General features: G+C 40.1%; 1 protein-coding gene across 2 annotated transcripts; it reads left to right on the top strand.

Annotated features, from left to right (window-relative positions):
• The first annotated feature begins 37 nt into the window (after positions 1–37).
• On the top strand, positions 38–15,876 carry med11.S (mediator complex subunit 11 S homeolog). Of its 2 annotated transcripts, XM_018237865.2 has the most exons (4): positions 38–175; positions 12,025–12,172; positions 12,253–12,383; positions 15,128–15,466. In XM_018237865.2, the coding sequence occupies exons 2-4, from the start codon at positions 12,088–12,090 to the stop codon at positions 15,266–15,268; spliced, it is 357 nt and encodes a 118-aa protein (XP_018093354.1). In that variant the 5' UTR covers positions 38–175; positions 12,025–12,087; the 3' UTR covers positions 15,269–15,466.
• The last annotated feature ends 1,550 nt before the right edge of the window (positions 15,877–17,426 follow it).

Genomic DNA, 17,426 nt, shown 5'->3' with positions numbered 1-17,426 from the left:
ACCAACTTATTCCTTCCATGCTCCATTATTTGTCTCCCGCCCGCTATTTATCAAAAGGGACGCCTAAAACACACTGTAGACGTACGCCGCAATTACTGTCCTTTCAAACGCACGGACGGCGGAAGTGCATCGGTCGCCATCTTTGTTTTGGCCGAATGAGACGCAGGGAAGCCAGGTAAACATATTTTTGTGTACTGTGGATTTAGGAGGCAAAACTGTATGAAAAAAAAAAAAGAAGATATTTTATATTGTATGGTTGAATTTCGCAGTGTACCGGAGGAACGCAGTGTGGTTATGTAGGCGCGTACACGTTCTAACTAGACACGTTCTATGTTTTAAACACCATTGTGTAAGGAGCCTACAGCCTCTGTGTGTATGTTTTAGTGTATGGTTTCTATTTACATTGATGTAACTTCATTTTAACAGCATCAAGAATAGTCAGTAAACATTTTTCCTTATTGCCCTGTTGCTAGTGAGTCTTCATTTGTAACATGCGCAGTGGTGCTTTACAAAATTGCAATTACCCTCCATATATATTTTGTATTATGCTATACACAATAGATGTTTATGAAATTGCAATTAGTCTCTATCTATCATCTATCTATCTACCGACTCACTCACTCACTCTCTCACACGCTCTCTCTTTTGGAAGAGTAGCTGATATCTGTTTGTTAGTGCTTAAAGGGGGTGGTTCTCCTTAAAGTTAACTTTTAGTATGCTATAGAATGCCATTCTAAGCAACTTTTCAATTGGTCTTCATTTTTTAGTTTTTGAATTATTTGCCTTCTTCTTCAGACTCTTTCCAGCTTTCACTGACCCCCATCTAAAAAACAATTGCTCTCCATAAGGCTGTTGATACATTTTATTATTCACCTTTCTAATCAGACCCTCTCCTATTCATATTCCAGTCTCTTATTGAAAGCAATGCATGGTTGCTAGGTTAGTTTGGACCCTAGTAACCAGACTGCAAAAATTGCAAACTGGAGAGTCGCTGAATAAAAAGCTCAAAAATCACAAATGAAAACCAATGCAAACTGTTTCAGAAAATCACTCTCTACATAATACTAGGTGAAAAACCCCTTTTATCCTAGCAGGCTGTAATTTGGAAGTCCGAATGCCAAAAGAATAGCTGAAGGTCTGATCTTTGGTGATATTATTCATGTGGTGTCACCATTCTGCTAAGTTGCCTTATCTAAAGTAAAGGTGGCCATACATGGATAGATCCGCTCGTTTGGCGATGTCGCCAAATGAGCGGATCTCCCTCCGATATGCCCACCTTGAGGTGGGCAATATCGGTCTGATCCGATCGTGGGCCCTAGGGCCCAACGATCGGATCCTCGCGTTCGCAAACGGGCGGTCGGATTGCGGGACTGCATCAACGAACAGATGCGGCCGCGATCCGACGGGATTTTTAACCCCATCTGATCGAGATCTGGCCGACTTTCGGCCAGATCTCGATCGGGGAAGCCCGTCGGGGGCCCCCATACACGGGCCAATAAGCTGCCGACTCAGTCTGTCGGCAGATTTTATCGGCCCGTGTATGGCCACCTTAAAAGTGTTTGATCAAAGTAGTCGGCTCACAGACTGATGCTCTCCAGCTTTATAGGGGAGAGTTAAAGTCCAGCACCCATTTTTAAAGGTAGAATTTTCAACTGCATTCCAGAAAGTGGTAGAACTGAAACCATTAGAAATATAAAAATTAAGCCATAGTAAAAAGTTTGTAAGGCTGATTATGACACATTAAAGGGGTTGTTCACCTTTAAATTAACTTTTAGTATGATGTAGAGAGAGATTTCCTGAGAAAATTTGCAGTTGGCTTTAATTTTTTGTTTTTTTTGTGTTGTAGATTTTTATTAAACAGCTCTGCAGTTTCAGAAATTGAGTTGCTATAGTCCAAATTACCCTAGCATTCATACATCAATTTGAATGAGAGACTGAAATATGAATAGAAGAGGGTCTTAACAATACATTTGTAGCCTTACCCTGCATTTTTTTAGATGGGCGCAGTGACCCCCATTTGAATAAGGGAAAGAGTCAGCAAATCAAAAACAATAAAAAAAAAAAACATGTTTGTGCAAAAATTAATTGGACTATGGCAAATGAGAAAGTGTTGATTGTCGCAGCAGATGCCTATAACACACACAAGTGAGGGCCTATTGACTAGCATATACTGCACATCAATCAGTTTTTATAATAGAATATGTTTATGGTTTAACCTTTACTTTTCAGTACCAGACTTATATCCTGTAAGTAAACCAAACATGGAACCCGAATTTATTCATTTACTTTTAAGTAGATGATTTAAAATTAGGAGAAATGAAGACCTGGAGGAGAAGACAGATTTGTTTTATCATGTATTTTTGTTTTATTTTACTTGTTAATTTAGTTATTCCTTAATTGTGAATATATATTTTAACGTGTCTAAATATTTTGGAAGAATATAACTTGAACACTCCCCTCTCTGTGGCAGAGCATTAAAATCCTATATGTCATAAACCCATAATTATGTCCAATTATGGATTTGTATGGATTTTCAATAAAAGAGAGAAAATAGAAAATAAAGGCCAATTGAAATATTGCTTATAATTTGTTATTCTATAACATACTAACAGTTAACCTAAAGGTGAACCACCCTTTTAAGCGTTGTGGATCTTTATTAGTGTTTTTTTTTTTTTTTTTTTAAATGAAAGATCTCCCCATATCATACTCATTCATACTGGACAAGTAAAAGTGCTCATAGCATGAAACTGAAATATTTTTAAAGTGTTTCCAATTGAAAGCTCTTTGGTGGCTCAACTTTGTAAGGATTTTGGGGTTTGCCTTAACATATAAACAACTTGTAGCAGGTTATATTGTTTTCTATTGAATAAGAACTGTAGCAAATTTAAGATTAAAATTCACACAAAACTTCATCTTTTTAGCAGGATAGGGCCAAATCTTTACTGCTTACCTAGTCAAGTTACTTTAATGCGATAGAAAACTGAAGCCAACATTTTTTGAAGGGATTTTCTTCACATTTCTACATGTAAATTTTTAAATACAAATTAGGGCTTGGATTTGAATCTTTGCAGAGTGATTTGAATGTGTATAATACACATTCAAATCACTCTGCAAAGATTCGAATCCAAGCCCTAATTTGTATTTAAAATTTTGCATTTAGAAATGTGAAGAAAATCCCTTCAAAATCAATGCATGCTCTTATTCAAATCAATGCATGGTTGCTAGGGTAATTTGGACCCTAGTTACCAGATTGCTTAAGATGCAAATTGAAGAGCTGATAACTCAAAAACCTTCAATAATATAAAAAAATTAAAATTGCAAATTATCTCAGAAGATCACTCTCTACATCATACTAAAAGTTATCTTTGACTTTATCTATGATTAATTCTAAACAACTTTTAAATTGGCCTTCAATTTTTTTTTTTTCCCAAAGCTTTATTAAGAACTTCCATCAATACAGAGTCAAAAAGAATGAATACGTATAGCACATACAATATAGTTTCTTACACGGTATCATCCACATGTACATTGACCAACAGCATAACAGTTCAGTCAATAAAACATTATAACACCGTAATCGTATCCTATAACCTGCTTTAATGTTGTTGTTACTCTCACCAAAAGAAGTTTGTGTACTGTGGTTAAAGTAGGAAAAAGATAGGAAAGGAGGAAGATACGAAAGAAAAAAAGGGGGGGGGGAAAGTGGGTGCAGCAGGGAGATGTATTACTCGCTCCTCTTATAGGTAAGATTTGTACACGTCTGTTTCTTTAAACATAAGCCACCTTGTCCAGACCGCTGAAAACTTAGCAAACTGATCTGCGTCGTAAGACGACATTTCTTCAAATTTATGAATTTCAGAAATTTTAGTAAGCCAATCCTTTATGGTAGGAATATAAGTAGTTTTCCAGTGTAGCGGTATGAGAAGTTTGGCTGCATTTAGCAATTGTGGTTCAAGGCCAGAATTGAAAGAAGCTACTGGTTGTGTATTAAGAAATAGCAGTACCCGTGAGGGGTCCGCCGGTACGGCCTCGCCGAGGATCTGGCTGGACAGTGAGCATATCTCTTTCCAGAACGGTCCCAGGAGGTCGCAGGACCAGAAAACATGGAGCAAGGTACCTTTTTCTCTAGAACATCGCCAGCAGAAGCCGTTCGAATTTTTATATATATATTGTAATTTGGATGGTGTATAATACCATCTAGTAACTATCTAGTAGTTTAATTCTTGTATCCGGCTGCATTTTGAGCATTTCAGTAATTTGGATAACATATTTTCAATCTGTGCCTCTTCTAATTGGACTGCTAAATCTCTGAACCATCTATTTATATATGAGACCGAGCCCCAGTTGGTGGTCGGCAGCAGCAGTTTATATAAAAGAGAAATAGTATGTCGCGGTGGATCTTGAAGTGAGCAAGCTGTTTCAAATTTTGTTAAGTCTCTGCCTAAGGTTTGTGCTCCTCCCAAACTATGGAAATAATGGGAAATTTGTGCGTATTTTAGGTGGTCCATTCTCTGAAATTGTGTCGCATTTTGTAATTTTTCTTTGGGAATAAATGTTTTATTCTCCATGAAATGTACTAATTGGAGATTTCCCTCTATTAACCAGTCCTGGAAGTAATTAGGTTGTAAACCTGGGGGGAAGGCAGGGTTATTTATCAGCGGCAGCAGAGGCGATGGGTAGCTAGTGAGGGAATATTTTGTACGGCATTTATCCCAAATCATCATTGTGTTAGATAGGAGAGGATGGTCTGCATGTTTCAATCGTCTATAGGAGCGTTCTATCCATGGTAGATGTAATAAATATGTATAAACAGATTGTTGCTCTATTTCCACCCATAACTTTGTGTTTGCATAATGGGACCAGTCGATTATTCTTAACAACACCGACGCAAAGTAATACAAACGGCAATCTGGCAAGGCCACGCCACCTTGCCGCTTGGATTTGGTCAGCATATTATAACTGATTCTAGCTTTTTTGTCTTGCCACACAAAGTTTATTATTTTTTGCAGATGAGTCAGTTGCGTCTCCCCTACCTGCAGCGGGAGAGTTTGGAAGACATATAAAATTCTGGGCATAATGTTCATTTTCACTACGTTCATTCTCCCAAACCACGAAATAGGTTTGTCCTTCCAAGTGATCAGGTCTTTCTTTATTTTCGATATAACGTGTCTCAAATTAAGCTCGGCCCAATCTGAAAAGTCCTTGGTTATTTGAAGGCCTAGGTACGTAAATGATTTCTGCGCCCATTTGTAGGGGAAACCCGTGGATAAGGCAGGAGTGGTTAGGTCTGAAATGGAGACGTTCAGTGCTGTGGATTTGGAGAAGTTAATCCTGAAGTTACTGAGAGTTCCATACGTCTGAAACTCTCTGTTCAGTGCTGGTATGGATGTGACAGGCTTAGTAAGGAAAAACAGCAGATCATCAGCATATGCAGCTATTTTGTGTTGCGTGTTGCGTACGGGGATGCCAGATATACGCGGATTAAGTCTGATGTGGCTAAGTAGGGGCTCTAAAGCTAGGATGAAAAGTGTGGGGCATAACGGGCAACCTTGTCTTGTGCCATTACAAATATCAAAGGATTCTGACAGGTAGCCATTAATTTTTAAGCGTGCTGTCGGTTTGTTGTATAGAGACATGATCCATGCCAGCATGTTAGGTCCTATTCCCAGGTGTTTTAGGCACGAGAACATGAACTTCCAGCTAACCCTGTCGAAGGCTTTTTCCGCGTCAGTAGATAAAAGCAGGTTCTCAATTTTATGTTTTTTAGCCCAGAATTGCAGGTTAATCAGTTTGTTCGTATTATCTCTGCCTTCCCGTCCAGGGACAAACCCCACTTGGTCTGGGTGTATTAGGTTAGGAAGGAGGGATTGTAGTCTATGGGACAGGATTTTCGCTAATAATTTTATATCTGTGTTTATCAGAGAGATGGGTCGATAATTACTTGGGTCTGTTGCGTCTTTACTCGGTTTCATGAGTAACGTGATATGCGCCGTTAATGAAGATTTATCAAAGGTTCTTCCCAAAGAGATGCTGTTAAAAGCGGAGCACATATACGGCAATAATTTGTCTTTAAATATTTTATAATAGGGGATGGTGAACCCGTCCGGGCCTGGGCTTTTACCTGAGGCCGTATCTTTAAGGACTGACTCTAATTCGTCAATAGTAATGTTTTCTTCCAGATTTGCAGTGACAGCTGGGGAGATATGGTGCAAATTGGCGGAGGTTAAATACTCGTCAATTTTATCTGATAGTAAGTCAGGAGGTGTCTGCGTCGGCAATTGGTATAGTGCCGTGTAGAACTCCCGAAAGACCGATGCTATTTTATCTGAAATATGTTCAATTGTGCCTCTGTTATTGCGTATTGAAGGGATAAAGTTCTTGGATTGTGAGGATTTTAATATTCTGGCCAATAATCTCCCGCATTTATTGCCATGTTCATAGAAACGGTGTTTTGTCAATGTCAGCACTTTGTTCGTATAATATTCTAAATGGTCTGCCAGCTGTTTCCTAACCTCTGTTAGTTCCTGGAACGTGTCACGTTGTAGTGAGTGCTTGTGAGTCGATTCTAATAAGGCTATTTTATCTAGGAGGGTACGGTATTTTTGTTCTCTTTCTTTTTTCTTTCTGGCGCCCATTTGGATCAAGTACCCCCTAATCACGCACTTATGTGCTTCCCAGCAAATAACCGGCGAAATTTCTGGAGAATCGTTCTCCTCAAAATATGTTGTGATTTTGGAGGCTATATCCGAAGTCAGCTGTTCATCTTTGAGCAGAGATTCATTAAGTCTCCATGAATTAGTTTTAGGTCTGTTAAGGGGTGTGTGCGAAGGGTGAGAGTAATCATGGAATGATCTGACCACGTCCTAGGTAAGATTTGACTGTTAAGCACGTCCTGTAAAGCAGTATGTGAGAGAAATAGATGATCGATCTTGGAATAAGTGTGGTGTCTATGGGAATAGAATGTGTAGTCTTTTGTGGTTGGGAAGAGTATGCGCCAAGGGTCCGCTAACTGCAGTTGGTGAAGGAGTTTTTTGACTTTAGTTATAAGCGACCTGGGGACACTGGTATGACTTGCTGAGCAGTCTAGTATTGGTTCCATGGGGAGGTTGAAATCACCTCCTAGAATGAGAATGCCTTCAGCGAAAGAGAGGAGTTGGTCAGTAATGCGAGAAAGTTCCGTTGCTTGATCTGAATTAGGAAGATAAATATTCGCCAGTGTATACATTTTCCCGAGAAATGTACCTTTTATAAAGATATAGCGGCCACTGGGGGTCGCTTTTTCTATCTGTCAATGTAAATTCAAAGTTGCTAGCTAATAATATAGCGACTCCCTTGACCTTTGTGGGTTGAGGCCTGCTACAATATATGTCCGGAAAATGTTTATTATTCCATTTAGGGGTGCTCCCCTCTTTAAAGTGGGTCTCTTGTATGAATGCAATGCTCGCCTTTCTTTTTTGTAAATCTGCTGAGAGAAGAATCTTTTTTTGGGGGGAGTTGAGCCCATTTGCATTAATGCTGATGATCTGGAACGAGTCTGGCCCATGCTTGGACATATTACGTGAAAGTATGCAAGAACAATAAAAGGAGATAAAGAGGATCAAGTAAGCTAGTTCCTCCCGCTGCACCAAGAGGCCAGGTAGATAGTATGAAGTAAACGAAGGTTGAGATCAAGGGTAGGGGGAAGGAAAGTAGTAGAAGGATAGAACAGTCCCTTCCTTCGTTGGGAAGAGAGGAGAGTTGGAGTGCGCCTCTGCTCACAGGAAGCTTAGAGCATTCCTTGAGTAGATAATACTAATGGCGCGATAGGTGAGGGTTGTTGGTGGTGGAAGTTGTCCTTCGGTGACCTAGCGTGAAAGCAACCGCCTCCCGGACCCTACTAAGTGGAAGACCAAGCCGTTGGGGACATATCTCAATAGTCCGCGAAGACCGGAAGGGTGGTATTTTCCAAGAGAGGGTAAGTTGGTGGCACTAGAAAAATTGGTGAGACCGAATTTGCAGGGGAACATGGGTTCGATTAAGGGTGACAATGATAGAAAAGTGAAGCTGGGCGGCTGGAGAGGGTTGGGTCAAGGACCCGGAGGCTCAAAATAAGTCATGTTTAGAAAGCCTATCAACGTACTTCTCAGTCCGCATGGTGGAGTGTATCTGAAAGCCTGCCAGGGCCTAGACTCCTGCGGTGGGAGAAGAAAAGAAAAAAAAAAGGGAAGGGAAGGGAACACACACAAGGTCATGACACGGTTCCCTAACCAAACACAATAGGGTAGAATGTTAACAGAACCTCAGTGTGGGAAATCATTGTAGGGTTCGGTCGTATACAAAAAAAAAAAAAAAAAGGGAAAATTCTATGTGGCCAAGCAAATCTGAGAAGGCCAAAATCATAATGCGGGCTACCATTCGTTATGTCATTAACAAACGGGAAAAGCATACATCCGTGTAGAAATCGACTGAAAGGTGTACCAAATGATTCCTAAGTAGTCACCAGAATGGGGAAATCGGGTATGAGGTCTCTCTATGGTGGTATGGTTAGAAAATAGTGAAGGAATGGGAGAGAGAGAGGGAGAGGGAAAAAAAAAAAAGGGGGGGGGGATTTCCCTCGCACCTTCGTTCCTTCCTCTCCCACCACCCGCCCCACCCAAAAGAAAAGTCTAATATGCGCCTGGTGTGGGAGGCTCGTACTGTTCAGTCGCTGTACTGGCATATAAAGGGGGTACCATTATGGATGCATAAAAATGTACACAGGCAAAAGTAGACCTTAACAGAATTAAAACAGAACATGAATGAACAAACTCCAGAACTGCAGATTAAACACTATATATGGGTCTAAGGTGGTTACCACTGCGAGTGGTAGTGCAATACCGTACAAAAAAAAAAAAAAAAAAATACAGGTATATATTATTTCCTCCCGATGTAATGGGAGCATGTCTTACACCGAATAAGTCAGATGCTGACGAAATAGTAGCTTGGCATGCTCATTGGTGGGTTCCAATAGTAACACAGTTTGATGAACATTAGTATAAGAACTGACGTTACATAAACACGTAACATATCGTTAAATCATAAGCGTCAAATGCAACATACGGCAGTAGCCAATAGTAAATTGTAGAAGAAGTCCCACTTGGAGGAGTATATTCTAGAAAAAAAAAAAGAGAAAAAAAAAAAAAAAACTCCTGTATGCCCCCGCAATAGAACAAGAGTTCATAATGTGCCTGTTAAGAGAGTCTCACAATGTGCAATCGAGTTATATATACATTGGCAAGTTCCAATTGTCAAACATTCAGATGTATATTGCTATAACTAGGCAGCGTCAGAAGTAGAACCTCTTATGAATAAACATGCATCATGACTTTAGAGTAGGGTAAGCGCCAAGCACAAACCAGGATCCACATTGAGTTGCAAGAGGAGTCCTGTAAAATCCTCCGTAAGGGAGTATAAGCACTGTAGAAGCTGCGATATCCAGTGGGTTGAGGTTTGTGTTACTCATGGGAGAACTTCCATGTGGAAGAGAGAAAATTTGGGCAAATCATGTACAATTGAACAGCATATCACACAAACTGAAGGGAACAGTTGAACTTGAGGGAGTCGCTGCCTGTCGACATGGGTCCCTATGGGAGGTTGACCGAATGACATAAAGGGAGCAAATGCCGGATAGTTGGTTACAGTAGATAGTGTCTCCATGGGGATGCAAGCGAGACCATTTTAATGTATTAGCATACAATGCAGGGTGGGGGCATCGAGCATGTATATGCTTGCATGGAAAAACTAAGCATTGCCCCGAAAACAGTAGGGAAAGAGGAAAACCAAATGATCTCCTTCCTTATGCAATAGAAATCTCTACTGCAACAAAAAAGAGAGAAAATTCCAACTAGGTTCGCGTAATGCCCAGGGGCACAGCAGCGTGTTCGCGAAAGTAGGGCCCGTTACTCCGGTGACACACAATAAAAATAAATCCAGTGACACATGTCCCGTAGCCGTAGCCCCATATCTAAGTATCGGCTAGCGTGTATATGTCCTCTAGGCCGCTGAGGCTTGCGGTAAGGTACAGTGTGTTAAATCCTGAGATGAAATTACGGAGTCGTGGCCCCTATGATACACCGCAGTGGAAGCCTAAACTTTCGGGATCAATGTGTAAAATTCAGATAAGAAGGACCTCTTACTCACGTAACCGGGACCTTGTCCTGGATGTGTGGAGCGGTGCCGTCGGAGTAGACAAATTTACCCCACTCCTGGAGATCCACGCTAGGTATGCCCAGGTCGTTGAGGAAGCGCGGGGCATCCGAGGGTTTCTTGAGTGCGTATGTTTTCCCATTGTAGTTGGCGAGGAGAGCGAAGGGAAACCCCCATTTATACTTGAAATTGCGTTCCCTGAGAAGAGAAGTAACTTCCCTGAGTAGGCGCCTCTGGAACACCGTCGAATGCGCCAGATCCTGGTAAATTTCAATGGTTTCCTCGTCCAGTTTTACCGACTTGATGTCTCTGGCCTGGCGAAGTATCCTTTCCTTCGTGGTAAAATTATGAAGGCAGCACAGCACATCTCTCGGTCTCCCAGGTCTATTGCCGGCAACCCGATGCAGTCTATCGATAGGGATATCGGTATCTCTGCCCTGAGCCAAGAGATCGTTAAAGAGATCCGTGAGCGTTTGCTTAAGGTCCGGTTGTAAGATCTCCTCTGAGAGGCCCCGTATTCTTAGATTGTTACGCCTATTACGGTTTTCGGCATCTTCGAGCAGCCTTCTAAGAATAAAGAGATGCCGAGCTTGTTTGGCTATTTGTTCAGTATTTTGTTTAACCGAAAGCGAGAGGTCGCCTTGCGTTTCCTCCAGGGCTCCGATTCTCGTAGACATGGCCGCCAGGTCTTGCTTGATTTCTGCAGTCTCTTTCCTCTGTGCCTCTTTGATATCGTCTAGCAGGCGATTGAGGTCTGCTTTTTGTGGCAGGGCCGCGATTAAGGCCGTAAGGTCAGGCGTCATTGTTGCAGAGGTATGCGGGGATAAGGAGGGCCGCTGACTGCACGGTCTGTCCCCCTCGTGTTCCTCGTCGGCCATGTTGGAGTCACTGTCGTTGGTTCGCAACGGCGATGATCTGTTAAAGAATTTATCGATGTCTTTCTCCTTTCGGGTCATCGGAGTTCTTTGCGATGTCCCCTGTGAAGAGTTCTTTTGAGATTTCTTCATATTTTTGGTCGTTTCTATGATATCTAATAAGCTTTAGGGGTCAGAGAAGCGGGAGCTCAGCTAGCTTGCGACTGCTCACTCCGCCATCCAAACCACGCCCCTTCAATTTTTTTTTATATCGTTTTTGAATTGTTTGCCTTCTTCTTCTGACTCTTTCTAGCTTTCAAATGGGGGATCACTGACCCCATCTAAAAACAAATACCACAAAGTTAATGTTATTGCTGCTTTTTTACGATTCTTTCTATGCGGGTCTTCTCATAGTCTTCTCCAGTCCCTTATTCAAATCCATCCATGGTTGCTAGGGTACTTTTGATCCTAGCAACCAGATGGCTGAAATTGCAAACTGGAGAGCTGCTGAATAAAAAGTTAAATAACTAAAATAACAAATACTAAAAAATGAAGACCAATTGCAAATTGTCTTAGCATATCACTCATAATATTAAAAGTTAACTTAAAGGTGAACAACCCCTTTAAGATGCTTTATGCTTCATTATTTCCTATGCAATTGTGCAACATGTAGTTGATGTAATAACTGACTACCCATCAAACTTTTGTACTTAATTCAAATCTGCATTTCATGCCTGCATAGGAACCAGTGAAGTGTGTAATAGAGTTCATCAAATACATTTATCAGTCTTGCAGAATGATTTTTTTTTTAATTGTTATTAAAAAAAATCAAGCAAGAAGCATAAGGAAGAAAGTTAGTAGAACAGAAGTTTGAGCTGTGAGGGAGACATTTTTTTTCATAGATGTTTATTGTCACAATATTGCTCTGTTTGTTAAGATCCAAGCAAGGTGCTCTTGACAAGATACCATTATACTAGGAACTAATTTTTTTTTTCTGTGTTTTTAGGTTTGATTATTGAAATAGCAGGATTTACAATATACCGGTACCCATTTTTAAATCTCTGGTGTTATGGCCACATTTGGCATGGCAAATGAGAGACTACGTGCTTTGGAGGAGATCGAGCGTGAAATAGCAGCAATATTGCTCAATGCAGGTATTAAACCTTGTGTAATAATTTTTGCATTAAACTGCAATTTATTTTGATTCTAATTTTTTTTTTTTAATCTTTAACAGGAAATGCAATTTTAGAGCTTTCAAAAGAGAAGCCAAACGAACGTATGTTAGACAAACAGGCAGCTCAGTTCACAGCTTCAGTGCAAAGAGTAGAGTCTGAACTCTCGGGACAGATCCGCTATCTCACCCAGGTAATCAAAATATTTTGTGTCAAATATAATATGCTAGAGCAGCGTTCCCCACTGTAGGGTTTGCCCCGTTGGCGACTTGGAGCCTGGGGTAATAGGAGAAAATTACACTAAAGGGCAATACTAGTGGAATACCCTACTTGTTTTTCTAGATGCTTCTGGGGTCTCTTTTTGACGGTTTGCCAGGATGACTGGGGAAAATGTAGTTGTTGCTGCTCCCTTGATTCAGGCCTGACTCCTTAATCTTCTAAGACTGCTTTCTATAAGCAACTGCTGTAAAATAATATTATAAGGGCTTGGGCTTGCAATAGTATTATGGCTTTACAGGCAAGATCTGTAAGCAATTGGGAACACATTTTACAGGTGTGGGACCTGTTATACAGAATGTTCAGCACCTGGGGTTTTCCAGATTATGGATCTTTATGTAATTTGGATCTTGAAAATCATTTAAACATTACATAAACCCAAATGGCTGATTTTGCTTCACCAGATATTTGTAGAGCAGGCACTCAAAAAAGACAATCTTCCACCAGGCAGTAGAATAAGTAAAATATTTGTCAAATCAGTGTAGCCTTACACGTTTTGTGTTACACACACGTAGACATAGGCGGTGCACCTGGGCCTCTTCCATAACTTGATTTACTACTATTTATCATTGGACTATTATTCTTAGTCTATGTGGTTAATTACAGTTAGGCCCATACATCTTTATCTTACAACAGAGCCCCTGAAATGAAGTGATTGTGTTAAAAAAAGGCTTTAGTTCCTCACATTTTTATGCAATCTTTTTGTTCAGCCCACTGAATTAAAGCTCAAAGTATGCAGTTCAACTGCATCTGAGTTGTTTTATTTAAAATTCATTGTGGTAATATACAGAACCAAAATTAGAAAAAAGTTCTCTGTCCAAAGATTTTTGGGCCTATTTGTATATCTTAGTTTAAATCCCGTGCACTGTACTGTTTTATTATGACTATGAAGATTTGCATTCATCCAGGTCATGGTATGTCTAGTATAGGTAAATCTAAAAACAACTGGACTGAGTAATCAATGACTCAAGTACTCATCCGAGCAGCTTTTGCAGTTCAACTGGTGTGGGAAGTTCTCGGTAAATAAACTCTTCCACTTATCCAATCACTATGGCACATTGTAACTCTTCAAAGTGGTGACATCTGAAGAAGAGGTGTTGATTCTGTGTAGTTACTGTGATAGGATTATCCAATGTGTCATGCAACTCCTAGAAACAGGTGTTATTTGTGTGAGTCGCATGAATGAATGTGTGAAGTGTTCTGAAACCGCAGGGGTACAGCATTGTATGTTTCAGACAGGTGGTGTCGAAGGCCCCCGCCTCTGTTCAGGGATGGTTTCTCCACCTTGATATGAATCACCTCTTTCACGCCTCGTTCAAACTAGCGGTCTTCTTTATCCAAGATTTGGACCTTGCTATGTTCAAAGGAGTGTCCCTTGTCTTTTAGGTATCGAAAGACAGCTGAGTTTTGCACTGTAACGTTCGCCCTCCTATGCTGAGCCATTTGCTTGGTGAGCAGCTGTTCTGTCTCCCCAATGTATAAATCTGTGCACTCCTCGATACACTGGACTCCATATACCACATTGCTCTGTTTTTCTTTTGGTGTTAGATCCTTTGGGTGTCCCAGTTTTTGTCTCAGTGTGTTGCTAGATTTGAAAAACACAGGGACGTGGTGTTTGTTGAAAATCCTCCTGAGTTTCTCTGACAATCCAGCTACAAATGGGATGACTGTTTCACCTACTATGTGTCTCCGGGCCGTTATTTCTATTGGTGTTCCTGTTGGGCTTGGTTGCTGCTGTTTTGACAAAGGCCCAGTCTGGTTAGCCACACACTTGTTTTTGCTCTTTGTCTTTGGTATCTGTTGCCACACATTCCGCCCTGTGGTGCAGAGTTCTAATGACACCCAGTTTGTGTTCCAGCGGATGGTGCGAATCGAACAACAGATTGATCCGTATGAGTGGGTTTCCTGTATACTTCCGTCTTCAAATTACCCCCTCTTGGATGCATATCAAACAGTCCAAAAAGGCAAGTTTGTTCTCGTGGACATCTTCCCTTGTGAACTTGATGTTATTGTCCACGGAGTTAATGTGTTCTGTAAAGGCCGCCACTTCATTGGATCTGATTTTAACCCAAGTGTCATCCACATACCTGAACCAGTGACTCGGTGTAGTTCCCTGGAAAGTAAGTAAGGCCCTCCTTTCTACTTCCTCTATGTACAAGTTTGCTGCAATGGGAGAGATTGGAGAACCCGTTGCACAGCCATGTTTCTGTCTATAAAAATGGTCCTTGTACTTGAAGTATGTGGTGTTAAGAGAACTTCCCACAACAGTCAGTTGAACTGAATAAGCTGCTCTGATGAGTAGTGAAACGTCTTCATTGATTACTCAGCAAGTCCAGTTGTTTTTAGATTTACCTATACTAGATGTACTGTTTTATTGTTGCATAGAAAAATCAAATCATATTAAAATTTGGATTATTTGTATGAAAGTCTATGGGGAAACAGCTTTCCTGTAATTTGGAGTTTTTTTTATAAATGGGTTTCCAGATAATGAATCCCATACCTGGATAATAAAAGGAAATCCCTGCAACAGGAATATTATCATACCCAAGTTACAAAGAGAAAATGTGAATTTGAAATAAAAGTAAGGACCAATGTTTCTTGGATATAAAAAGCAAACTAAATTCTGCAGATATCATCCTCTGTTTTTTTTTCTGTATGTAGGTGGCCACTGGACAGCCACATGAAGGCTCAAGTTACAGTGCTCGGAAAGATGGCACAATGGCTCTAAACAGAATCGACTATTCTCGAGTCAAGTTAGCAGAACTGAGCAGGACATGTGAGCAGATGTTGGAACAGCCTTGATATGTAAAACGGAGAAAAGTTTTGTAAGATCCATGTGTTTATCAAAAGGATGATAGTGTGGCAAGAGAGACATCAATAATCAATTAAAGAATTTGGTATTTCACATAAATGATATAGCTGCTGGTCAGCAATCCCTGAAGGAAAAGCATGTTGGAACATTGTAAGAAGGATCTACACATTAAACATTGATTTATACGAGCTTCTGGGTCGTTTTTTTTTTTTTTTATCCCAAATCAACCCTTTAAAAATAGAATTTTATTGGCTAGCCTCTTTTCGATGTATGTAATTTAGCAGTGGTCGGAATGTTCTTAACCTTGTGACTTATCTTTGCTTGAAATGAAAACCGTGTGTGTTAAAGCAGCTGTTGCACAATTCATTGGGGGTTGGGGGAAGGCACACTCTGTGACAATTAATTTAGTGTGAAAAGAGACAAGGAGATTCCTAATCCTTTCACTCTTGTTTTTACAGATGTTTCAGAATTCTCGCTCTGATTTCTCTGGTTAATGACAGTTTAGCTCCTGACAATTTTGTGGCTCTGACCACAATGCTTCTTGCTTTAAAAATTAGTATCTGTCTTATCCCAATAAAGTAGACACATGTCTAACACATCTCAGAAAATACAATTATTGAACCCTCAACACTTTAGTTGGCAGTTTTGCCAAACCCTGAGGCTCAAAGCCCAAGCTTACATCAATTTTGTTAAATTGTGTTTAATGTGTATATGTGTATATGTAGTTGTGTGAACAAAATTAAGGCCATGGCCTCGGCCTGAGTAAAAACGCTGGCTGTTAGTCTGGTTTATAATCTCATGGTACCCCTTCCAGGCTACTGGCTAACCACGTTTCATTCTCGGGTGCATGTGATATCATCTCGTGTTTACAACTTTAATTTTGTTTTTTTTGTAATTTTTGTCTCATGAAACACTAGACAACCATTGAACTCTGAACAGTTCCCAGGGAATTGTATGAATTCTTTATGAGCGAAATCTTTGTGGACCTGGCCAGGCACTATATTAACCTTTAGGGTACGGCACATTTTTCACCTTATTTTTTTAATTCCTATGAGTGAGTGCCTTGCTTTATTATTTTGTGTGTGTGCTTTTTTTAAATGAAAAAAAAAAAGCATTTATTAACCACAGTAAGCAACACATGCTTTTGCTTTTAGTGTATAATTACTTCATAGATAATGAAAAGTTGCTGGTAGAAAGCAATTGCAACTGTGTAAAATGTATAATGAAGCTGTAGACTTCTTAATGAATCTGGTTAATGTAAGACTGAGCAGACCTGGGATTACTTTGGCATGGGATTTTTAGAAACATATTTGTCAATGATTGAACGTTAACATTTGATAACTACACTTCTAAAAATCCCATAGGAATGAATAGAAAGTGTGTGACTTTGTTTCTGAGGTAAATTCTAATATCACATTTTAATAAATCTACCCCTGATCGTGCCACATGGCTATGTATGTTATTTCTAATAGCTTGTTTTCCACAACCATTCTCCACTTTTGTGAATGAAGTTTCCCTCAGAGAATGCCATCCGTACTCTAGGGGAACAGGAGCAAAGGTGCTGTGTTTAGAACCTTTTTTTTTTTTTTTAAATAAGGTTTTTTTTTGATGCACAGTGAGGAACAAGCTTCTTTTGAATACTAGTGCTATGGTAGCTTAAGTATACATTAAAGAGAAAGGAAATGCTTGTTACATCATCAAAATGGTTCCAAGTACATAACTGTTCCTTCAAAATAAGCTATCAATTCATTATTTATATCTAACTCATATAATAACTGAACTGAATTCAATAGGCATGAAGTAATTTAAAAAACAATAAGCAAAGGGAAGAAAAGAAGAGTAAGGAGATGGGTAAAAGAAGACGGACCTGGATCCGGATTCCTCATGCTGCTCTTAGTCCGCCCGGAAGTGGATAAAGGATCTTCTAGTACCATTCTACTCTCTCACAATTTGGTGGCACGGAAGCAATTATGTATCTGTTTCCCTGTTCTTAGTGGTAAGATGTCAATGTAGCTTTCCCATGTAGAGAATAGTTTGTAGTGTAGGTTTCCTTTTGTAGGGATGCCTCTACCCACTAGTTAATGTTGATTGGCCTGTATGAGGATGAGTTAAATATTGCCCACTCCAGGGACAGCAGCATATAGTTCA

Source organism: Xenopus laevis, chromosome 1S (genome assembly GCF_017654675.1).
Source record: "Xenopus laevis strain J_2021 chromosome 1S, Xenopus_laevis_v10.1, whole genome shotgun sequence".
Taxonomy (NCBI): Eukaryota; Metazoa; Chordata; class Amphibia; order Anura; family Pipidae; genus Xenopus; species Xenopus laevis.
The sequence above is the reverse complement of the archived record's forward strand: the minus strand, read 5'-3'. Positions and strand labels throughout refer to the sequence as shown.

Bases quoted from the DNA above. Each gene is read 5' to 3' on its own strand.
- med11.S (XM_018237865.2), top strand. From the start codon at position 12,088: ATGGCCACATTTGGCATGGCAAATGAGAGACTACGTGCTTTGGAGGAG. The intron at 12,173-12,252 runs GTATTAAACCTT...AATCTTTAACAG, and splicing joins AGCAATATTGCTCAATGCAG to GAAATGCAATTTTAGAGCTT. The intron at 12,384-15,127 runs GTAATCAAAATA...TTCTGTATGTAG, and splicing joins AGATCCGCTATCTCACCCAG to GTGGCCACTGGACAGCCACA.